This window comes from Sus scrofa, chromosome 1, assembly GCF_000003025.6.
Source record: "Sus scrofa isolate TJ Tabasco breed Duroc chromosome 1, Sscrofa11.1, whole genome shotgun sequence".
NCBI classification, from domain to species: domain Eukaryota; kingdom Metazoa; phylum Chordata; class Mammalia; order Artiodactyla; family Suidae; genus Sus; species Sus scrofa.
The window spans coordinates 13972799-13997401 of NC_010443.5; the positions used below are offsets into that span (position 1 = coordinate 13972799).

A 24603-nucleotide genomic window follows, 5' to 3' on the forward strand; every position below is an offset into this window, starting at 1 on the left:
AAGTGTCCCTGAATGGTTTGAGCCCAGACATATTCACCCATAAATACGTTACAAAATAACAATAATAATAATAACAACCCAAAGGTGGTTACTTGCTTGATGAAGCCAGTTGAGAGGCTAGTTTCAAATTATACCCTAGACGCATCTATACTGAGAAATTCCCGAAACATTTTATTGGGCAAAACATTTCCCATCTTGTTCAACTCGCTTGTCCGCCTGCACCAGTTAATCAGTTTTCCCATCACAAGATATTAGTTCTACCCTAGTTTACACTTGTGATGAAATAATTATCCCACATCCATTCACCTGGCATTTATACCCTGGGCATCCTCAGGGAGACAGGCACTCTCTCTGGATACTGAGGATTCGAAATGAATGAAATGCGGTCATTGTCCTCAAGGACTTTGTGCTTGAGGCTAGAGGCTGGAGCCCGGAAGACGATCATAACAGATAGGGATGTGCTGGTGGAGCTGTAGACACGCAAAGAGCAGAGCTGGGCTGGAGGGATAGGGTTGAGAGTTGGCGCATGCGTCTCAGAAAGTGTGGTGCCTCAATTGAGTTTTGAGAATGGTGCCACATGAACCATTCTCAAAACATGAGAAGACGACCAGTCTCAAAACATGAAGAAAACATGTGAAGTCAGCAGTTCCTCTTGCAGCAGAAGCTGTCAGCGGTGAGGGGTTCAACCTGGAACTGCAGAGGCTGTAAGGGCCAGACGAGAGAGGGAGACAAAATTTTACCTTTTAGGTGATAAAGACCAGTTTTAAATTTGAATTCCAACATTCTTCTTTCCTTTCTTTTTAAAAATAATGCAGTGGTTTTTTTTTTTATTATATTTATAGTTGTACCACCATCATCGCAACCTAATTTTAGAGCATTTCCATCCCAAACCTTCAGTCTACCCCTCTCTCCCCTGCACCTGTCCCCTTTGATAACTGTAAACAACATCCTTCTTATCTAGAAAAAGAACAGTACTTGTGAAGAACTTCAAATCTATCCATTAATATGTAATATGAATTAATCCATTTCTTTAGGTTTGTTGTATGAGAGACCTTCACATTTATAGAACTTTGAGAGTTCAGGAACCCTACTATTTTTCTCTTATTAAAAAAACAGTAAAAGTAAACTTCAGTGGAAATGAGGGATTAATCAGAGAATTATAAAGACCTGAAAAGCCAAGGCGACTGGGAGACTGGTGGGTGACTGGTGACTGGCATCACCAGCAAGCGACTCTCTCTTCCTCCACCTGTTGAGCCTGAGAGAGCCAGGGCTCAACGCCACTGCAGATCATTCTGCTAGCCACATGAGCTCTGAAATATTTAAAGCCAGAAATGTTAACCTGGCAACTGACAAAGGGCTCCTGTACGTGCTTTTACAGGCTCTGTTATCGGTGAAACAGGAAAAAGAGATCCAGATGAAAATGATAGTGACCAGAGGGGAGTCTGTCCTACAGAACACCTCTCCCGAAGGCATTCCTGCCATCCAGCAGCAGCTGCAGAGTGTGAAGGATTTGTGGGCGTCCCTTTTGTCTGCAGGGATCCGCTGTAAAAGGTTGGTGAAGCCAAGGACTGCGGCGAGGCCATTGCTAAAAGATCCATGGAATACTCGGCAACAGACTGTTCCCAGGGTTCACTCCCTCCCCCCTTCCCTCCCTCCCTGCGCTCTTTCCTTCTTTCCTTCCTTCCCTCCTTCCTTCCTTCCTTCCTTTTCTTTTTTCTTATTAGAACAGGAGAACCTGGCAGGTGCAATCTTGCCTTTAGGTTGACCTGATCTACTGTGTTTTAATGTAACTCTAACTGTATGTTTCTCTGTTCACCGCTCCAAAAGCCAAAAGGTAAATCAGTGCTTCATCATGTGAAGATATATGAGTGAAAACCTAGTAGTTCACTTGGGAGGTAGCCCCAGGAATCACCAGTAGGTGGTGGGAAAGAGACACAAGGAAGGCAGAGCAGCCAGGAAAGGCTCTGGCGGGGTGGGGGTGGGGGGGCTCGGGGTGGAGCAGGGCCTGGAATTCCCCATGGGGGGCACCAAATGGCCATAAACAAACTTCCCTGAGTCAGGAGGGCAGCTGGGCCCAGGGGACAACAATCGCTGGCACTTGTTGCCTACACTGCCCTCAAGCTGAGAGGGTGCCAGGGACCAAAGGATGCCCTCGGCCCAAGAAGGCATAGAGCTGGCCTTGAAGGACAGGTTGGCAGTGTGGTGCAGTGGCCTGGTTGGAGGGTGGAGGGCAGAGTGTCTGCTTCACAAAGGCTCAAGCTTGGTAGTAAAATTAGTCGCAAATGATTAATAGCGTAAAAAAAATTAACATCCCGGAGTTTATGTCATGGCACAGTGGTTAACGAATCCGACTAGGAACCATGAGGTTGCGGGTTCCATCCCTGGCCTTGCTCAGTGGGTTAAGGATCCAGCATTTCCATGAGCTGTGGTGTAGGTCGCAGACGTGGCTCGGATCCCGCGTTGCTGTGGCTCTGGTGTAGGCTGGTGGCTACAGCTCTGATTGGACTTCTAGCCTGGGAACCTCCATATGTCACGGGAGTGGCCCAAGAAATGGCAAAAAGACCAAAATAATAATAATAATAATAATAATAACATCTGTGTTGAGAGAAGGAAGTGCCTAATTTACCTGTAAAATAAATAATCAGGTTTTAATAATTAATTCAGGAAATATTAGCCTGTATCTGTGATTTTCTGAATTTTATTTATATATATACATATATTTTCTTTTTTTTTCCTTTTTCAGCCACGCTCACAGCATATGGACATCCCTGGGCCAGGGATCAAATCTGAGCCGAATCTGCACCAATGCCAGATCCTTAACCCACTGCCCCGGGCCGGGATCCAACTGGCAACACCACGGAAGCAAGCCGGATCATTAACCCACTGAGCCACAGCGGGAACTCCCTGATTTTTAAATCTCATGCATTGCAGTGACTTTACTTGGTTCTTCCTTCTTTTAAAATCCCTTCCCTTTTCCCTTTTATCGGGATGTCCTATGCAACTTGATGGAGTTAAATATCGGTTCTCTCCTTGCCTGAGCCTTAGCCCCAGGAAGATGCTTAGGGCATCTCTCCTGGTTTTGCTTTCAAGCCTCTCCCCATGTCTCAGGTGACCTGGTTCCAGACCCCTGGTTTTATATTCAGTCCCACTTCTCCACCTGTCAGCCTAGACTCCACTGTCCCTGGCTTCCTGAGACTGTATGGCCAGGGACCCAGACTCGGAGTTGATAAGCCACAACCATCCCCCATCCGCCCCCCCAAAGCCTGCTGTGTCCCCATCTGCGGGTTTCCTGCTGGGAGGGGACAGAGCGGACACAGCACCAGAGATCCGCCAGATCGGATTGGCCCAACTTCTCACACAGATTACTGTTCTCTCAATGACCTTTCAGCCAACTGGAGGGCGCTCTTTCCAAGTGGACCAGTTATCAGGATGACGTTCGGCAGTTTTCCAGTTGGATGGACGGCGTGGAGGCCCAGCTGAATGACCCCGAAAGGCAGTTCGCAGAACTGCGGGCGAAAACCGCGGCGCTCGGGAAAGCCAAGGTGAGGACTGGATGGCAGATTCCACTGCTTCTCTGACAGGTGCTTCGAATGCCGTGGTTACAGAAACGCGCTTAGCTGTGTGCAAGGGCCGTCCGCGTAGGTAAACCATGTTTGGGGGTTTTACTCTAATTTCTGCTGGGTTCGTAACCCAAACTTTTGTTTATGGCTATTTTATACGTGAATGAGATATTCTCTTCCAGGAAAACCTCGTAGCCCCATGTTTTATGATGATAATATTGAAAACGTGACCACTTGTAATATCTTTTAATATCTTCAGCCTGCTCATCACTAGGAAGTAAAAATACTTTCTTTTATAGCACATGCTGTTATATTTCTACTTTTGAATGTTATTCACACTACTTATATTTGTACAGTACCACATGTAAAAAATGCTCACTAGGTAGATATTGGAGGTATGTTCTTAAACTTCTCTTTTTAATGATAGCATTATTTATTCAAATATTCAAAATTCAGAAAATTTCGAAGACCTTTGGTTTATTCATTCAGGGCATATCCATCAGATGGCCTCTTCGACCTCAAGCAGTGTCGTAAGCAGCACTTGCTATCTTCTGTTCCCCCGAATCCTTCACTCTTACGCTCTCTCTCTTTTTTATTTTTTGTTTTTTTAGGGCCACACCTGCGGCATATGGAAGTTCCCAGGCTAGGGGTCGAATCAGAGCTATAGCTACGGGCCTACGCCAGAGCCACAGCAACGCGGGATCTGAGCCGTGTCTGCAACTTACACCACAGCTCCCAGCAACGCCAGATCCTTAACCCACTGAGCGAGGCCAGGGATCGAACCCACGTCCTCATGGATCCTAGTCGGGTTCGTTCCTGCTGAACCCGACGGGAACTCTCACGCTTACGTTCTCAATCTCAGTTCCTTTATGTCATCCCAGGCTAGCCTCAGTTAGAACCCTTATTTACCTAGTCCCTTCTCCCTCCCTCCCACTTTGGATGAGGCAGCAGTTCCAGTTGACTGTATCTCAGAAATCCCCCTGGCTCTCACCATCCTTCTTCTCCTTTTCCCTCTCGCATCGTCTTCGTGTGAAGGTGAAGCTCCCTCCTGCCTGAGAGCGCCGCTGGCTTCCCATTGTTTACAGGGTCATACTGATCTCCCTCCTCTAGTGTGTAAGAATTTTAATAATCTCCTTTGCCAGCCTCATTTCCTTCACCCTTCCAGCCTCCTTCCACGCCTGGGCCCGCCTTCCTGAATTTTGCAGTGTTTCCTGAGTGCACATGTTAAGGGGAATTCAGCGATTCCACGCTCTGGCAGACGCTCTTCCCTTTTCAGGGCATGCCTTGGCTCTGCCCCTGCACCTGGCAACCTTCTCCTTCCCTTCCTGAATCAGTTCAGAAGCCCTCTTTGCTCTGATACCTCCAACACCCGAGGCTTAATTAATTCTTCTGTTTTCTGTCCTTCCTATCTCTGGATAAATTTTATAAGATACATACCTCTCTCCCTCGGCGGATAAAGAGCTTTGTTTTCTTCATATCCTATGCACTTGGCTCTCTCTCTGACCCAGCAAATGCTGAGTAAAAGTTATTTGAATGACTAAATGACTTTACAGGCCCTAGGCCAAGTCACTTAACATTGCTGGGTCTTGTGTATGCATCTGAAAATTAATATACTCATAATTACCTACCTCATAGTATTGTATAATGATTTATTGTTTCATTAATTAAATGATTCATCTATTCAGTGAGTATTTATTGGGAATTTGCTACATGCGTGTCAGTTGTGCTGGATTCTAGGCAAACAAAACAGGCAAGGGCTGTGTTCTGGCACAGACACATACACTCATCTATGAATGCCTGAATAAATAAATAATGATAACTGGCGATGAGTGCTTTGAAGAAGAAAAAAACACACGCTGTGAGAGAGTCACTGGAACAGGGCTCATATGGATTGGCGTCTGGGGGAGGGGCAGGAAAGTCCTCTCTGAAACCGTAGACTTAGATGATGCCTGAAGGAATTTGGTGCAGAGGAAACAGTGTGGAGAGGAGTTGGGAAAAGAGCATTTCAGATGAAATATCTGCATGTCCAGAGTCCTCAAGTAGGGAGAGAACCTGGCTTGGATAAAAGGGACCTAAACAAAGGCCATATGTTGCTGGAACAGAGAATAAACTGGGGTGGGTACTGCCAGGTGAGCTGGCAGAGGTGGCTGGGGCCAGAGCATGCATTGCCATGAGGATGCCAGCCTGAGGATTTCCCACTTGATCCTCACAGCCTAGGAAGAGAATGTTTTAAGCTGGGACGGGACATGCTTTCCTTTAGAATCTTAAAATCTTTGATCATTCAGGCTGCTGTGTCAAGTGTGGACAAAGGAACTGGGCAGGAATTTGGAGCAGAGAATGTTCCTAGCAGGATATTGCAAGAGTCCAAGTAAAAGATGATAGCAGCAGGGGTGAGGGAGTTTGCAGGAGAAGGAGGACACATGTCAGAATATAATGAAGAGATAGAACTAACAGGACTTCCTCATGGATGGAGGGGCAGAGAGTAGGGAGAAAGGGTGACTCCAATGTTGTGACTGATGAGCTTGGTAGGAATGGTAGCATTTGCTGTTCGAAAAAAGACTGAAGGGCAGAGTGGTTTGGTGGCGGCTTGAGAAGGATAGGAATGGAGTAGAGCTCAGGAGCCAATTTTTGGACAAATTAAGTTTGGAATCAGTTTCTCAGAGAAAGTTCTGGGCCAGATGTCAAACACACACACACACACACACACACGCGCCACACACACACACACATCATGTATGTATACATATAAATATATATATGTACTTTTATATGGATGGATAGATTAATCTATCTGCCTACAGATGGATAGATAACCTGAGATCCCTTGTCAACTGTGCAGTAAAAATTTTAGTAGTATCAGTGATATGATGATGTATGTGGCAACTCCTTTAATTTTTTTTTTTTAATTTTACTCTAGCTATTAAATGAAGAAGTGCTGAGTCACAGCAGCTTGCTGGAGACCATTGAAGTCAAAGGAGCTGGCATGACGGAGCACTATGTCACCCAGTTAGAATTCCAGGACCTGCAGGAACGATACAACACAATCAGAGAGCGGGCCAAGGTACGGCTCGCAGAACCACTGAAAGAGGCATGTTTGGAGCCATGCTTATTTAAAGCCTCACTGATTTGGGGGAGTGATAGACTCGTGAAAGCAGATAGAACAACAAAAGCAAAATGAGTTTTAACTCTTTGAATACCCCACTGGCAAAACCAAACAAAAACACGGAGTTCCCTTGTGGCACAGCAGATTAAGGGTCCAGCATTCTCACTGCTGTGGCTTGGGTCACTGCTGCGACACAGGTTGAATCCCTGACCTGGGAACTTCTGCATGCTGCAGGCACAGGCAAAAACAAACAACCAACCTCAATTATTGTTAGGATCACAATTATTGGAGGAAAATAATTATCAACTAAAACATCCTAGAAGTGTATCTATTTACGAAAAATTGGGGGCAGCTTCATAAGGAAAACTCATAAATGCCTTAATATGTCTGGTGATGAAAATTTTCCAAAGCAGGATATAATCACCAATAATATTTATCATTCTTTACTTACATCTCACATAGAAAATAAAATCACTTTTCAGAGCATACCCTATTTCATTAGACCAAGTACATGGACAATTAAATCCAGTGAGGGAGTTCCCATTGTGGCTCAGCGGCAACGAACCTGACTAGTGTCCATGAGGACGTGGGTTTGATGCCTGGCCCTGCTCAGTAGGTTCAGAATCAGGCATTGCCATGAGCTGCAGTGTAGGTCACGGATGGGGCTCAGATCTGGCACTGCTGTGGCTGTGGTGTAGGCCGGCAGCCGTAGCTCTGATTGAACCCTTAGCCTGGGAGCTTCCATATGCCGTGGGTGCGGCCCTAAAAAAAAAAAAAGAAAAGAGAAACTGCACGTAGTAATGTATTCTATATTCTGTAATCTTCTGTCTTAAATGCTAATAATAGGAAGCAGTAACCAAGTTTGAAAAACTGGTTCGCCTGCACCAAGAGTATCAGAGAGACCTGAAGGCCTTTGAAGCTTGGCTGGGCCAAGAGCAAGAAAAGCTTGAGCGATATTCAGTTCTTGAAGGCGATGCCCACACTCATGAAGCAACATTGCGGGATCTTCAGGTAAAGTCGTCTTTATCGTAAAACAAAGGAATTTTCATGCTGAACATGGAACTATTATTTTAAGCAATGGGAGGTTACTGTGACCTTAAATCCTGTAAATAGTTGATACGTACTCAGTGAAACCCTAGTAAGTTACGATCAAGGGCATTCTGGGACCTCTGCGGTATGTACTTGTCAAGATCATTGGTAGGCAGAGTTCCCTAGTGGCACAGCAGGTTAAGGACCTGATGTTACTGCTGTGGCCCAGGTCACAGCTGTGGCAAGGGTTTGATCCCTGGCCCCAGAAATTCCTCTTGCTGTAGGCATAGCCAAAGGGGGAAAAAATGATCATTTATTTGGTAGGCAGTTACCAGAAGTGGGACTTGAGGAATTTGTTCAGCTGCTACGGTGGCCTCTAGCAGGAGTGGCTAATGGTCTGATTTCTGGTGCTGACTGGCCCACCTACCTGTTGCTTCCTAAAGGATTGAATTAGATGTGGGGTATAGCTGGCAGAAGACGGTAGGATGTGACACGTCTTGAGTCAAATTGGTGACACCATCTTAGGCCATATTGTTTTAACCCAAATCTGCCACGTGGCTGAGGAGATAGGTCCAGGGTTGGAGCCCTAGAAGAAGGACTTCAAGGAGCTAGAAGAGCGCTGGTGCCCAGGCAAGTGGTCTGTGATTCAGGGCAAGTTGGCAGTCCTCGTGGGGAAAGTGGTCCTATCCCAATTACTTCTTTGCTCATTTAGTGTTTACTGAACACCGAATGCAGTGCAGATGCTTGGCCAGCTACTGCACATAAAGATGATTAAAATATTATTCCTGCCTGCAAGGAACTTGTCATCTAAAGAAATGCAGATCCACTGATAGGTCATTCCAAGGAATGTTATAAGATCAATAATAGAGCATTTCAAGGCATCTTATGGGAGCATGAAGGAAAGCTCTTAATCTTACCTAGAGAGATAGGTAAGGGTCAGAGGGTGCCCTAGTAGGGGCGCTAGGCACACCAGAGAAAGAAGAAAAGCCAACAAGACAACTCTATGTCCTGCCACCTGCGTGCTGGAATTTACTGAACGCTGACAGCCCTCGTTAGAATTGGTTCAGGATTGGACCGATGTTCCTCCAGCTCACACAAGGTGGAAACGCAGGCCTGAGATGGTCATTGCTGGCCTATACCATTTCCAGCTATTTCCTTAGGTCTCAGAAGGTATTGAGTAATGACAGGAGGGCAAGGTCAGGATCAGGAAGTTTAGACTCTGATTCCTGGGGAGACCTGACCCTGGGTGACCTTGGGCAGGAGAGGACCTCTCTGACTCAGTTTCCTCCAAAGAGTCGTTCTGAGAAAGGATTAAATGAGATGGGAGAACAATCTTACTTAAAATCTATTCATGAAATAAGTATATAGGAGAAAGGGTCATAATTTTGTGAGCTTGTTTAAGGATCTCATCCGTTCTCTTTTAAAATAGCAGGATACCCCGGTGTGCTAGGTTTAGCGGTTGTAATTTATTTTAGCAGAATCGACTTTGTTTTCTGTCCCTAATCCCTCCCAGCACTTCAGTCCAGACTTCCTGGGCAAGCAGGTGCCAAGCTCTCTGGGCTTCTGTGCAGGAACCGGGCCAATAAGTCGCTTGTCACCAGCAGATGTTTCTCCTGTTCCAGTGAGAAGAAAGTGCCTCACATCCATCAACATGACTGTGGCCCAAACCCAAACCTAACTCCAACCTCAGGTTTCACCGTGTTATTAACTCTTATTGGCATTGTCTTATTTGGAGTCACCACAGATGTAATAAAGGAGGGAAGCTGCTAGAGGCAAAAACTGCTGGTGACAAATTGTGACATTCCAACTGCATAGCGGAACGACCTCAGGATCCTATTTCAACAGTGGAACGATCACGCCTAGTGATCTGGAAATCAGCCAGGAGTTTGTACCAAGTTTGCAAATTATTTTGTATTTACTGAAGGCCGAATTTGGATCATAGAACGCATCTATTGCTAAGATATTGAACCATATTTCCCCCTCAGAAGAAATACTTGAAATGGGGGATACGTAAGATGTTAATTTATACCCTGGTGACTCGTGTCATAGTGAAAACTACTATAAACAAGGGAAAGGGGATATATTGAGAAGATTAATTAGGGCAGGGATCAGGAGACTATAGCCCAGAGCCACCATGCCTCTATTTTAAATAAAGTCTTATTGGACTTTATTTAATCCAATAAGACTGTGCCTCTGTGTAGTGTCTGTGACGGCTTTGGCTCCACGATGGCAGGGTTATGTTTTAAAGTAGTTGCAGCAGAGACTGTGTGGCCCACAAAGCCTAACATAGTTACAATCCAGCCCTTGACAGAAAGTTTGCCAACTCCTGAATTAAGGAAAGAGACTGTACAAAAATAACTTTAAAAGGAGTTCCCGCTGTGGCTCAGTGAGCCAAGAACCCAGCATGGTCTCCCTGAGGATGCAGGTTTGATCTCTGGCCTCGCTCAGTGGGTTAAGGATCTGGTGTTGCCACAAGCAATGGTATAGGCTGCAGCTACATCTCCAGTTTGACCCCTGGCCTAGGAATTTCCATGTGTCTTCTTGTGGCCATTTTTTTAAATTAATTTTTTACCATATACATTGTTCTTTTCTATTTATAGCACATAGCTGAGGAAAAGTGTATCCAGTAGTTTGAACCATATGAGATCACTAATTTCATAGGTCAAAGTGGTCAGATAACAGCATATGTCATTGGTATTAAAGATTTTAAAATAGTATTGTATTCTCACTAAATCTGTTGGTGCTTTTAACATTCTTGGTGGCATTTGACTTGGCCCCTTTCAGGTTTAGATGCTAGATCAACACATTTTGGTTTGTTTGAAATTAGAAGTACAAGTATATAACATTGTTTTGCCAACATTTTAAAGATATGAACTTTTCTTCCTATAAAAATCATGTAGGCTCTTAAGACTTGGTTCATACTGAATTTGTAGGCTAAACTTCTAGAGCTTATGTTTTGGAGGAAGGAAATATATGTGCATCTGGGAGTACCTGGTAGGCAGGTGTGATAATTCAGACTTCCAGGTTTGTATGCCCTGTACTCTCCAGGGCCAGCTCGTTGTCATCACATCCCCTAGAAGAGCTTTGGCAAAGGATCCCTTCTTAGCAAAAAGAAGGCCCATTGTTCTTTTCTCAGCCACAAGTGTAACATGGATCCCACTCCATGTCATAGCAAAAAGGCTTAGGCTCTGTCAATAGATTAGAAGCCATAAAAAGCTTAGGTTATTATATTAAACAGTAACCTTTTGTTTGTTTGTTTTGCTTGGTTTTGTTTTTTTTAGGGCTGCACTGGAGGCATATGGGAGTTGCCAGGCTAGGGGTCACATTGGAGATACAGCTGCCAGCCTATGCCACAGTCACAGCAACACAGGATCTGAGCTGCATCTGCAACCTACACCACAGCTCACGGCAACGCCAGATCCTTAGCCCACTGAGCGAGGCCAGGAATCAAACCTGCATCCTCATGGATCCTAGTCGGGTTTGTTAACGGCTGAGCCACAAAGGGAACTCCAAACAGTAACCTTTTAAATCACAGTGTTTTTGCCTGTAAGCTGACAAGGTAAATTTCAGAAATTGTTTCTAAAATGATTGCGAAAAAGATTTCTCTTTGTGTGCATGTGTGTGTGTGCATTTTGATTATTTTAATTGGAAATATTCCAGAATTTCTCTCCTGACTAGGGAAACAACATCCAGCGTGAGGCATATGCATTTTTTGCATAAGTTGGAATCAAATGGTTCTTTTCTGATGTGAAGTTCAAGAGGGCACAGTTGGCTTGAGTGAGACATGATCCCCGTGCAGGTATGAAATATGAATGAACTGACAGCCACACTTTGGCCCTTCAGGAGCTCCAGGTGCACTGCGCAGAGGGACAGGCCCTGTTGAATTCAGTACTGCACAGCCGAGAGGAAGTGATACCTTCGGGCATCCCCCAGACGGAGGACCGGGCTCTGGAGTCGCTGCGGCAGGACTGGCAGGCTTACCAGCAGAGGCTGTCTGAGACCCGAACCCAGTTCAACAACATAGTCAATAAGCTGAGACTGATGGAGCAGAAGTTTCAGCACGTAGATGAGTGGCTAAAAATCCTGGAGGAGAAAGTGAGTCTCCAGACTGGACGTCAGTCTACCCGGGCCGCCAAGGAGATACAGTTACATCAGATGAAGGTACGGCTAGCGTAACACCCCGGTCTTTGTCACAGCAGCAGTTGCCCTGCGTAATTTGTGTTTTTAAAATATTTAGTAACTGTTTGTCCAGGGTTTAGATTTTGCAAAATCTCCTTATGCTGGCCAAGAAATTTGATGTCAGTTATAATGGAGGGAGTTCCCCAGTGGCTCAGCAGGTTAAGAATCCAGCATTGGCTTGCGTAGCCGGCTACAGCTCGATGGACCTAGCCTGGACCTCCATATGCCGGGAGGCCAAGAATAGCAAAAGACAAAAAAAAAAAAAAAAAAAAAAGAATCAGCATTGTCAGTGCTGTGGCTTTGGTCACGGCTCTGGTGCAGGTTCAATCTCTGGTTTGGGAACTTCCATATGCCACGGCTGAGGCCAAAAATAAATAAATAAATTACAATGCAGCATTCTTCTCCTAGTAATCATTTATTAGAATCCTAAGGTTGTCTATCTTAAGAAAATATAGTTCAATGGAGCATTTTATATTTCCATCACTTGTCTTACTATCTTGCTTTGTAAAGCTATGTGAATGCTAGTGTTGCAATAACTTAAATTTATGGTCCTGATTTGAAATTGCTCCAATATACCACGCTGATATAGTACTGGATGATTTATTTTATTCTAGTTTTCATGCAAATTCTATGCATATGATCAAAATAATGCTTAGGGCTTGGGAATTTCTTTTCCCTATTCATCTGTTTTAAAAATTTATCTAAGTACAGGAGTTCCCGTCGTGGCGCAGTGGTTAACGAATCCGACGAGGAACCATGAGGTTGCGGGTTCGGTCCCTGCCCTTGCTCAGTGGGTTAACGATCCGGCGTTGCCGTGAACTGTGGTGTAGGTTGCAGACGCGGCTCAGATCCCACATTGCTGTGGCTCTGGCGTAGGTGGGTGGCTACAGCTCCGATTCGACCCCTAGCCTGGGAACCTCCATATGCCGCGGGAGCAGCCCAAAGAAATAGCAAAAAGACAAAAAAAAATTTATCTAAGTACAACACAAGATATAAAAAATATATATCATATATTGGAGTTCCTGTTGTGGCTCAGCAAGTTAAGAACCTGACATGGTGTCCCTAAGATGTGGGTGTGATCCCTGGCTCGGTGGGTTAAGGATCTGGCTTTGCTGCAAGCTGTGGTGTAAGTCGCAGACGCTGCTCACATCTGATGTTGTTGCGGTAGTTTAGGCTGGCAGCTGCAGCTCCAATTTGACCCCAAGCCTGGGAACTTCTATGTGCCAAAGGTGCAACCTTAAAAATTTACACACACACACACACACACACACACACACACACACACACACATAAGCACTCAAACTTGTGCAGTGCACAGTTTTTATCATGTTATTGTAAAATAAGTTTTCATAAAGTTTCTATATGACACATTTTCAAGCTTATATCACAGAAGAAATATGTTCTTTTTTTTTTTTTTTTTTTTTTTTTTTTTTTTTTTGTTTTTTAGGGCTGCACTCATGGCACATGGAGGTTCCCAGGCTAGGGGTCCAATCAGAGCTACGGCTGCTGGCGTACACCACAGCCACAGCAACATCAGATCCGAACCACATCTGTGACCTACACCACAGCTCATGGCAATGCAGATCCTTAACCCACTGAGTGAGGCCAGGGATCGAACCTGCATCCTCATGGATACTAGTCGGATTCGTTTCCACTGCGCCACGACGAAAGCACCAAGAAATATTCTAAAGATAAACTGAAATCATCTTCTAGTAAGGATATATGTATGTTTCTATATATATTTTTCTTTCTCAAGAATCCCTAAGATCCAGCTTTTCCCTCCAATACTGTGTCATTTCAGAAGTGGCATGAAGAAGTCACTGCTTACAGAGATGAAGTGGAGGACGTGGGGGCCAGAGCACAGGAGATCCTGGACGAGAGTCACGTGAGCAGCCGCATGGGCTGCCAGGCCACCCAGCTGACCTCCAGATACCAAGCCCTTCTCCTCCAAGTGCTGGTGAGTAGCCACCCCTGCTCATCACAGGCCGGCCAAAGTCACAAGCCAGGTGTTCCTCTTCTCACTCACTTCTGCTGCAGCTCCGCGTTTGTCAAGAAAGCCACTGGCACAGGTCTTTCGTTCATGGTCCAATTTTGTTTTTTCTTTCAAAGGAACACATCACATTCCTGGAGGAAGAGATCCAGAGTTTGGAGGAATCAGAATTATCCTTAAGTTCCTATTCTGATTGGTACAGCTCTACTCACAAAAACTTCAAAAACGTGGCTGCCAAAATTGATAAAGTCGACAAAGTGATGATGGGGAAAAAAATGAAGACACTGGAGGTGGGCATACACATATCAGGCTCGTCTCAGCCCTCCTTCTTTCACTGAGCTGTTTTCATCTCCCATGTTGAACAGGGAGCACATGTGTTCGTCCCTGCCCAGGGGGCCTGTGATCCTTGGCTCATCATTTCACTCAAAATTCCAAGTGGAGTTCCCACTGTGGCACAGTGGGTTAGGATCTAGCTTGTCTCTGTGGAGGCAGTCTCCAGCCTGGCACAGTGGGTTAAGGATCCAGCGTTGCTGCAACTGTGGTGTCACCACAGCTCTGGCTTGGATTGGAGCCCTGGCCTGGGAACTTCTGTATGCTGTGGGGGTGGCTGAAAAAGAAAAGAAAAGATTTAAAATAAATTCCAAGTTATTATCTCTTTAAGCCAAAGACTGGCTGTCATTTACTTGTGCTGTGACATCATCTCAGTGATCACATGTGACTACTCACAAAAGCCTTAACTAAATTCCAGTTTGACGCTTAAATGTTAAAATAAAAAGGAGTTCCTGTCGTGGCTCAGGGGAAACTTATCTGAGTAGTATCCATGAGGACGCAGGTTTGATCCCTGGCCTCGCTCAGTGGGTTAAAGATCCGGCATTGCCATGAGCTGTGGTGTAGGTTGCAGATGCAGCTTGGATCCTGAGTTGCTGTGCCTGTGGTGGAGGCTGGCGACTACAGCTCCCATTTGACCCCTTACCTAGGAACCTCCATGTGCCACAGGTTCGGCCCTAAAAAGACTAAAAAAAAAAAAAAAAAGAAAAGAAAAGAAAAAAGTTATCTCAAATTCATGGCACTTTGCATTAATAGAGTTTTAACTCAGGTATATTGGAATACTGTTAAGAATAAGAGAAACATCAAGTTCTTCTTAAGTCTCTGATTTGGAAATGACATAGGTTTTTAAAAAACCTATACTGATATATAAAGAGGACTCCTGATTGATGACAGCCAAATCTGGTTATAAACTTCAAAAACGTATTTTAAGAGGAAATTCTGACTCAGGAATGAGACATGGGAGTTCCCATCATGGCTCAGTGGTAACAACCTGACGAGGATCCATGAGGACTCAGGTTCGATCCCTGGCCTCGCTCAGTGGGTTAAGGATCTGACGTTGCTGTGGCTGTGGCGTCGGCCAGTGACTACAGCTCTGATTCAACCCCTAGCCTGGGAACCTGCATATGCCACAGTGCAGCCCTAAAAAGACAAAAAAAAAAAAAAAAGAAAGAAAGAAAGAAAGATATCATGCCAACTCTGTATTCCCTTCCCACTCACTCTCTTTCTCAGGGTTTGCTAAAAGACATGGAGAAAGGCCACAGTTTGCTGAAATCAGCCCGAGAAAAAGGAGAGAGAGCTCTTAAATACTTGGAAGATGGTGAGGCAGAGGCCTTAAAAAAAGAGATCCACGACCACGTGGAGCAATTGAAGGAACTGACCAGCACTGTCCGGAAGGAGCACCTGACTCTGGAAAAAGGCCTGCATTTAACGAAGGAATTCTCAGACAAATACAAAGCACTAACTCAGTGGCTAGCAGAATACCGGGAAATCCTGCACATTCCTGAAGAACCCAAAATGGAATTATATGAGAAGAAAGCTCAACTATCTAAATACAAGGTAGCGTGTTGTCACTAACGGACAGATGCGGGAGGAGGTCAGATAGGATTAAATGGGAAGGATGTGATTCCTGGCGTGTGTCACCCTGAGTGGGTGCTGGAAAACGTTCTCAGCACGCCTGCACTGCTGGTGGTGGGCAGTGTAGATTTATTGACTAGATGCACTGTAGTAGACTTATTTTTCCATTCCAGACTCCTATTTGTCTGATATTTAAAGATTGTATCAATAAATGGAAATCTACTCTGGCAGTGTAATCCAGGCACATGGCTCCTCTAGACCACTCTCCCCTGGCCTCTGGATCTCACATCTTACAGATTTCATATAGAGTCTTTCCTTCATCTTTTGGTACCCAAGGCCTAAAAACTGACCTGTGGTAAATTCAAACTGAGACATCATATTTCTAAGAAAATAAATTGAATTAACCAACTGGTTAAACCTCTTAGAAATTAATTTTTGAAAGAACAAATGGCAGTGTGGTTATCGATATACATGATATAGATATAAGTATCTTCTGCTGAAATTAGTGAAACAATTATTGAAGCGTATATGTGGAATAGTTTGTTTTCTGAATTGACCCAAATTATTTAGCGATAGTCTTTTGAAAATGATGGTGGGATGGCTTACCTAGAAGCTTTTCCCGTTAGAAGTTTTTCCTCCTCCAGCCAATGTGTCTGTGTATATATATATAGCATTTTTAGCCCCTCACAGCAAGGCTGCAGCTGGAATTCATCTCTCCAACTTTATATTCAGCCCAGATATTGATTTTGTGACTCAAGATCAAAAGATAGTACCTTGCTTCCTTCATTTTGTATTAAGGATTTTTGGGGGTTTTTTGCCTTTGCTGAAAAGAGTGAGGTGGAAGCCATGAACTGTGTTAAATTTAGCCAAATGTAATTCTTTTCCCTACTCCTTTCTGCACTGGTGAAGGGCTATTCGATGTGCTACTTTGATTGTGTAGTTAATACCTGCATTAGTCATAAAAAGGTAATCTCTATTGCTTTACACTTACAGATTTAAAAAGCATATGTCAGATCTTTATTTGAAGTAGATCATCTCGTAGGTGCCAATGTATGTGTATATATTTGCCTTGATCACATAGATGAGCTGGCGCTTGTGTTTTTTTTTTTTTTTCTTTGTGTTTAAAGTCACTTCAGCAAACAGTACTGTCCCATGAACCATCAGTAAAATCAGTGAGAGAGAAAGGCGAAGCCCTTCTGGAACTGGTGCAGGATGTTACTTTAAAGGACAAGATAGATCAGCTCCAGAGTGATTACCAGGACCTCTGCAGTGCAGGAAAGGTAAGAAGAGATCAGAAAGTCAATAAAAAATGTGTTTATTTGTCACAGAGGGGGTCCCGACTACTTTTTAATCTATCTGCAAATTTTAAGGACTGATATCAGTCAATTATTTTTCCTTTTACTCAAATGGGTGTTCAAAATGGCATAAAGAGGAGTTTCCATTGTGGCTCAGCAGGTTAAGAACCTGACCAGTATCCATGAGGATGTGGGTTTGATCCCTGGCCTTGCTCAGTGGGTTCAGGATCCAGCCTTGACACAAGTTGCAGTGTAGGTCGCAGATGTGGCTCGGATCCAGTGTTGCTATGGCTGTGGTGTAGGTCTGCAGCTGCAGCTCCAATTCAATCCCTAGCCCAAGAACTTCCACAGGCCTGGCCCTAAAAATAAAAATAAAAATAAAAATAAATAAATACATAAAATGGTGTATCAACTCTTATTTTGTTGGATTTTTTGTTTCTGGTTCCTAGTCATTTTCTGATGTGTGTAATTCTGCCTACCCCATGAGTTGCCCTGGGCTTTGGAAAATACGAAAGTTTTATAGCTAAGTAATATGACGTTGTGTCATGCCACTTGCAGCAACATGGGTGGAACTAGAGGTGATCATACTAATGACATTAGACGGAGAAAGACAGCTGTGAGATCACTGACATGTGGAATCTAAAAAAAATGAAAAAAAATGAATGAGCTTAATTACAAAACAGAAATAGGTTCACAGAGAATACAAACTTGTAGTTGCCAAAGGGGCTAATGGGGGGTGGAGGAGACAAATGAGGGGTTTGGGATTAACATATACATACCAGGCAAACAACAGGGACCTGCTGTATAGCACAGGGACCTATAGTCAATATCTTGTAATAACCTATAAAGGCAAAGAGTCTGAAAAAGAATATACATATATACGTATAACTGAATCACTTTGCTCTACACTTGAAATGAACACAGCATTGTAAAGTAACTGTATCTCAGTAAAAACAAATAAATACATGTGTTGTCTAAACAAAAAAATATGTATATAAAAGTTTTAAATAGATGTTTGGCTGGAAAACCCCTTGTAACGGGTGCTTGGTTTCACAGGCGCATGTCTGCAGTCTGGAGGCGAAGGTCAGAGACCACGAAGATTACAACGGGGAGCTCCAAGAAGTGGAGAAGTGGCTGCTGCAGATGTCGGGTAGGCTGGTGGCGCCCGACCTCATGGAGACCAGCAGTCTAGAGACAATCACCCAGCAGCTGGCCCACCACAAGGTACGCCTGGTCTCCAAGGAGCCGAAGGATGCATTGTGGCTCCAACAGGCACACCGATGTGTGTGCACGCATGCCCATCTCTGGACTCTAATAACTATACTTAAAGAATCAGGTTTGAAGAGGTTCCCATTGTGTCTCAGCGGTAACAAACCTGACTTGTATCCATGAGGATGCGGGTTCAATCACTGGCTTCGCTCAGTGGGTTAAGGATCCAGCATTGCCTTGAGCTGTGGTGTAGATCACAGACATGGCTTGGATCCTGCATTGCTATGGCTGTGGTGTAGACTGGCAGCTGCAGCTCCAGTTAGACTTCTAGTCTGGGAGCTTCCATGTGCCGCAGGTGCGGCCCCCCCCAAAAAAAGAAGAATCAGGTTTTAGTATCAAGGATGCCTGATAATTGAGAACAGTTGAATTTAACCTTGAAGTGACCCAACAACAGCTGAATCCTGGCCTTCACTTTTTGAACACATTTTAGGATTTTCCCCATCTAATAGCTTTTTTTTATTGCAGAATATCATCTCTAAGGAGTAAATTATCAAAGTGAGATTATCTTTATTTTAGAAACAAACAGCCAAAGATAGGCTACAGAAACAGTCATCAGAGAGTCTGGATTCTAGTCAGACTCTCTTCTTCCTAGTTGGGGGGACTCGGCCTCTCTGAGCCTCTTTTCTCTCTCTCTCTCTTTTTTTTTTTTTTTTTTGGTCTTTTGCTTTTTCTAGGGCTGCTGCCACGGCATATGGAGGTTCCCAGGCTAGGGGTCTAACTGGAGCTGTAGCCGCCGGCCTACACCACAGCCACAGCAATGCCAGATCCCCAACCTACTGAGTAAGGCCAGGGATCAAACCCGAAACCTCATGGTTCCTACTTGGATTTGTTAACCACTGAGCCACAACGGGAACCCCAGCCTCTTTTTTCTCCTTTTCAAAAAATGATGATACCAGCTCCGTCACAATGCTGTTGTGGCCATCATGGGAGATAATGTATATGAGAGTATTTTGTAACCTGCAAAGTACAATACTGATATGAAGTGTTCTTATCTTTATATTTAATATGTATTTTTGGAGTTCCCTGGTGACGTAGTGGGTTAGGATATGGTGCAGGTTCAATCCCTGGACCAGGAACTTCCTCATGCCGCAGGCCCAGCCAAAAGGAAAAAAAAAAATAGGTATTTTTGGTAATTATATGTGACAGATGACAGATGTCATATGGTCACAGTTTTATGGAGCAATTTTGATGTGCTTAATGGGAAACTGAATTTTAGCATGATATGGTCATTATCTAGCAGTATGTGTCTAAGGAAAACCCATAAACCACTCCTGGCTTCAGTAATCCTATTTGTAGAGAAAATTTTGTTTAGCAACTATGAACAGAAAATAACTATGTGATAGAGTCTTTTGACACCGAGGAAGTACCCTCCATAACCTCATGATGTAGTGTTTCTGTTCTGGCTCGAAAGACAAAAAGGTTCTTTTTCAATATGGCATATATAATAACTGTTAACCCAGCATCATTGGGAAAAAAGTGGTGGATCCTGGGCTGCTGGAGGCCCACCATGTTTTCCTTAGTTATATTGATATGTGCCAACCCAGGAAACCTGAGTTGGAATGCATCACTGGTCATTGGCATCGAGGAGCCGTCAGGAAATTAGAACGTGATTTGAAAAAGCTGATTCCTCCTCTCTAAGTGACCTCTGGGAAAGGTTGCTGGAGACCACCTGCGGGCACAGTGATGTACATGAGCTGGAGTCAGGCAGAGCCGTGACCTTGAACATGTTTTATAACCTCTCTGTGCTTCAGTCTCCTCATCTGTAAAACAACAATAACAATAATAATACACATTTATCAGGGCTCCTATACGGTCCCTGGACCATAGCAGGTGCTTACTAAACAGTTTGTGGTAAGTATTGTTTTTATCAATGTAAATATTATTAGATGTAAACTAGATATTGCATAACTTAATTAGACATCAGATGATTCCATAAGTCAGATATCATGGTATTATGTAAATTAAAAATTAGTAAATCAGATTAAATAGTATCAAGATTATTTTCAATATGAATTATACCAGGATTTTAATTTATAGAGTTGAAAAATGTATGCACATCCTTACCACAGAGCAGATCTCTAAGATCAGTCATGAATTCATTTGTCTTTGATTTTTTTTAAGATTTTTGTTTTTTCTATTAGAGTTGATTTACAATGTTCTGTCTGTCAGTTTCTGCTACAGCAAAGTGACCCATATACATACACACTCTCTCTCATTTTATCCTCCATCGTGTTCCAGCACAAATGACTACATGCAGTTGCCTGTGCTGTAGAGCAGGGCCTCATTGCTTACATCATTTCTGTGTCACTTAATCCATTAAATTCATCAATTCTTCTCATTGGAGTATCCCTGAAAATACACTTTTTTTTTTTTAATTTGCTGGTATGGTATCCAAGACAAATTGCAAAACTCTTCTAAAAAACATATTAGACAGTGAAATGACTGATCTTAAACTTTCTGTTTGATGGCTAGATTATTTTAAGACTAAAAATGGAATCATGAGAACTCTGAATTTGTTTCATTTTTGTAGGCCATGATGGAAGAAATTGCTGGTTTTGAAGACCGTTTGAATAACCTTAAAATTAAAGGTGACAATTTGATCAGCCAGTGTGCAGACCACCTTCAGGCAAAACTGAAACAAAATGTACACACTCATCTGCAGGGCACAAAGGATAGTTACTCAGCAATCTGCAGCACAGCCCAGAGGGTGAGTACCACTGGAACATTCTAGAATGATGAAGAATTAGGGAGAGAGGCTGTATAAGCTGGAAGTTCTTAAAAATATTTTTTACGGCAGTTCCTGTCGTGGCACAGTGGAAACAAATCCGACTAGTAACCACGAGGTTTCAGGTTAGATCCCTGACCTCACTCAGTGAATAAAGGATCCAGCATTGCCATGAGCTGTGGTGTAGGTCATAGATGTGGCTCAGGTCCTGCGTTGCTGTGGCTCTGGTGTAGGCCAGCATTTGCAGCTCTGATTTGACCCCTAGCCTGGGAACTTCCATATGCTGGGGTGTGGCCCAAAAAAAAAAAAAAAAAAAAAAGTAGCCTTCTTGCTTCAGTCTTTTGAATACCTTTGGTGTTTTTCCAGACAGAAAACAGGAAGACAGAACTAACATATTGTACATTTGGTTGATGTGACAAAGTGGTGAATTTCAGACATGTGGTTTTACTCAGTCTTTTTATTCCGTGAATTATGAAAAAAAATTTAATTTTGTTTGTTTTTATTTGCATGTAGTCAATAACTTCTTTCTAATTTGCCATTTGTCCTGTAACACCCAAATAAGTTTATTTTGTAAGTCTCAAGATAATTATTTTCTTTTCAACTCTATGCAGCCGAGGTTTTACTCTAGTTCAGTATTTCTGTGTATTCATACAGAAATTAGGAAAAGAAGTAAGCACCAATTTTGAGGTATACTTCAGCTGGTATACTTCCACCAAAATAGAATCCTTAATATAGAAATAAGTTTCAGATAAAAAAGAATCACCCTTTTGTATATTCTAATACAATCCTACTGATACATTAACCCTGCCCACATTCTCTTTCCAAAATCAGGATACTTTGTTGTAAGGTATAGGTTGAGAAGTTATAAACTGGGGCATCGCCAGTGTGCTTTGGAACACATGTGCTTTGGAGCACAGCAGGTGGGGGGAATCCGTTTGAAACAGACTTGTTTCATTTGATCCCAGTGATCATTTTTTATCATTATTATTATTTTAATGAATTTTATTACATTTATACTTGTACAGTGATCATCACAACAGTTTTATAGCATTTCCACCCCAAACCCTCAGTGCATCCTCCCACCCCCCAACGTGTCTCATTTGGAAACCATAAGTTTTTCAAAGTCTGTGAGTCAGTATCTGTTCCGCAAAGTTCATTGTGTCCTTTTTTATTTTTTTTTTTTAATATATTTTTTTTATTTTCCCACTGTACAGCAAGGGGGTCAGGTTATCCTTACATGTATACATCACAATTACATTTTTCCCCCACTCTTTTTTCTGTGTCCTTTTTTAGATTCCACATGTCGGTGATAGCATTTGATGTTGGTGTCTCACTGTCTGACTGACTTCACTTAGCATGATAATTTCTGGGTCCATCCATGTTGCTGCAAATGCCGTGATTTCTTTCCTTTTAATGGCTGAGTCAGATTCCATGGTGTATATGTACCACATCTTGATCCACTCCTCTGTTGATGGACATTTAGGTTGTTTCCATGTCTTGGCTATTGTATATGGTGCTGCAGTGAACACTGGAGTACGTGTATCTTTTCGAGTCATGGTTTTCTCTGGGTAGCGCTCAACCGCAGCTTGATTGTTCTGTCCCAGGTGTACCAGAGTTTGGAACATGAACTTCAGAAGCATGTTAGCCGACAAGACACGCTGCAGCAGTGCCAGGCCTGGCTTTCCGCGGTCCAGCCAGATCTAAAGCCAAGCCCCCATCCTCCTCTGAGCAGGGCAGAAGCTGTCAAGCAGGTAGGTCGTGACTCTTGAAGGTTTATGTTATACTGTGATTAATTCATTCATGGAAACGATAAGAACCTGTTCTGTGCCCAGTTGTGCTGGCTGCTGGGGATATAAACATGTAAAGAAGGTCTGAGCTTGATCCTTGTCCAGTTCACATTCTAACTAGGAAGATAGGTGGATACAAAACTGAGGGTCAATCAGAGTTCCCGTCATGGCTCAGTGGTTAACGAATCCGACTAGGAACCATGAGGTTGTGGGTTCGATCCCTGGCCTTGCTCAGTGGGTTAAGGATCTGGCGTTGCCGTGAGCTGTGGTGCAGGTTGCAGATGCGGCCCGTGTTGCTGTGGCTGTGGCATAAGCTGGCAGTTATATCTCTGATTAGACCCATAGCCTGGGAACCTCCATATGCTGCGGGAGCGGCCCAAGAAATGGCAAAAAGACAAAAAAAAAAAAAAAAAAAAACAAACAAACAAAAACTGAGGGTCAATCTTGTAGAACAGAAAGAGCTTGGGCACCATAGACAAAAGATCAATTCAAATGCCTACTCAACAGGATAACTGTGGGTAAATTCCTTAACTCCTTAGTCTCCTAATATGTAAAGAAGTAGGCTTGCTTCTTAAAGTTATGAGCAAATTCAAATGTCATACCACAATGGACAGGATGTGTAAACAGAAATGCAGTATTAGCTTCTCCCACATTTTTGGCACAAGCCAAGCCCCTTCATAAATAATTATTGAATGAATGCTGAATTAGCATGTGAAAAGAACCTACTGCATATTAATTTGACATCTACATGCTTAAAATGCTACTGCTGACACTTAATGAGAACTTTGAGGGCTACTTTTAAAACTTTTGTACTAAGCAACTTTTCTGGGATGTGCAAAGACAATATTTTAAAGGAATTTAGTTGTAAAGATAAGTTACTGCTGCCAGATAAGAAGTACCTGGAAAAATTCAATTTTTTTTTAACCTCAAACTGAGATTAAAATAATATGCTTGTCCATTTCATCCACATAGAAAATGCATCCAGTTCCCATGTCCCCCAAAGTGTACTTTGTGGCTTAAATGATTTGCCTTATTTAAGTCATGAACGGTTCACAGGAACGCACATACTATCCCTTGTAAAGAACAGAATCGAGACAAGTCATTGAATCAAGAAATGCGTGAAAGGTTGTTTATCCTGTTTTTTCCTGAGATGGTGAGCTTTCTTGGGTCATTCATGGTCCTGTGATGATTTGTTTCCAGCATACTTTTCAGAACAGTCCAGACCAAAGCTTGATTTTTTTTCCTTTGTTATCAAAAAAGAAAGAAAAGGGTGTTGGGGGGTGGCAAATAACATTGATCCCAATGACCTTTTGCTAGAACAGGAAATTTCCTGCATCCACCAGCATCAGTTTGGTTACAGGAAGACACCGAGCCTCCTGGAGGCCCGATTAGGTAACTGTCTGATTCACTGTTTTGCCCTCTGCCCCTTCCGCCCTGTCTCTCAAAGTGGGCTGTCGCCTTTGGAAAGTAACCAGAGAAGGGAGCTAGAGGTCCTGGAAACAGCTGGATCTCAGCCGTTCAGAAGGGAAAGGGCTTTTTTTGTTGTTTCTTTTTGTTTTGGTGGTTGCTTTGTTTTGATTAGTGCTTGGCAAGTGCTGCTTTCCTATAAAAGTGAGCAGGCCCTGGGTGGGGGGCTGGCCTGGCTGTGGGACTGGAGAATTCCGCCACTGACAGTGGCACACTCTGGCTAGGCACTGCCTGGCTCCCTTTGAATTTGATCATGGTCATGGGACGTCTTGTGTATCCGCAGGGCCTCCCACGTGG

The 24603-nt window shown here is 43.4% G+C and overlaps 1 protein-coding gene across 1 annotated transcript in view; it reads left to right on the plus strand.

The window, feature by feature from the left end:
- The window catches only part of SYNE1 (spectrin repeat containing nuclear envelope protein 1), a 486068-nt gene that overhangs the window by 257155 nt on the left and 204310 nt on the right, over positions 1-24603 (plus strand). The window contains 12 exon segments of the mRNA XM_021084410.1: positions 1379-1551; positions 3389-3542; positions 6478-6621; positions 7510-7674; positions 11536-11853; positions 13673-13828; positions 13981-14151; positions 15419-15745; positions 16891-17043; positions 18115-18282; positions 20858-21034; positions 22657-22803. Of these exon segments, the coding sequence (XP_020940069.1) occupies positions 1379-1551; positions 3389-3542; positions 6478-6621; positions 7510-7674; positions 11536-11853; positions 13673-13828; positions 13981-14151; positions 15419-15745; positions 16891-17043; positions 18115-18282; positions 20858-21034; positions 22657-22803 (2253 nt within the window).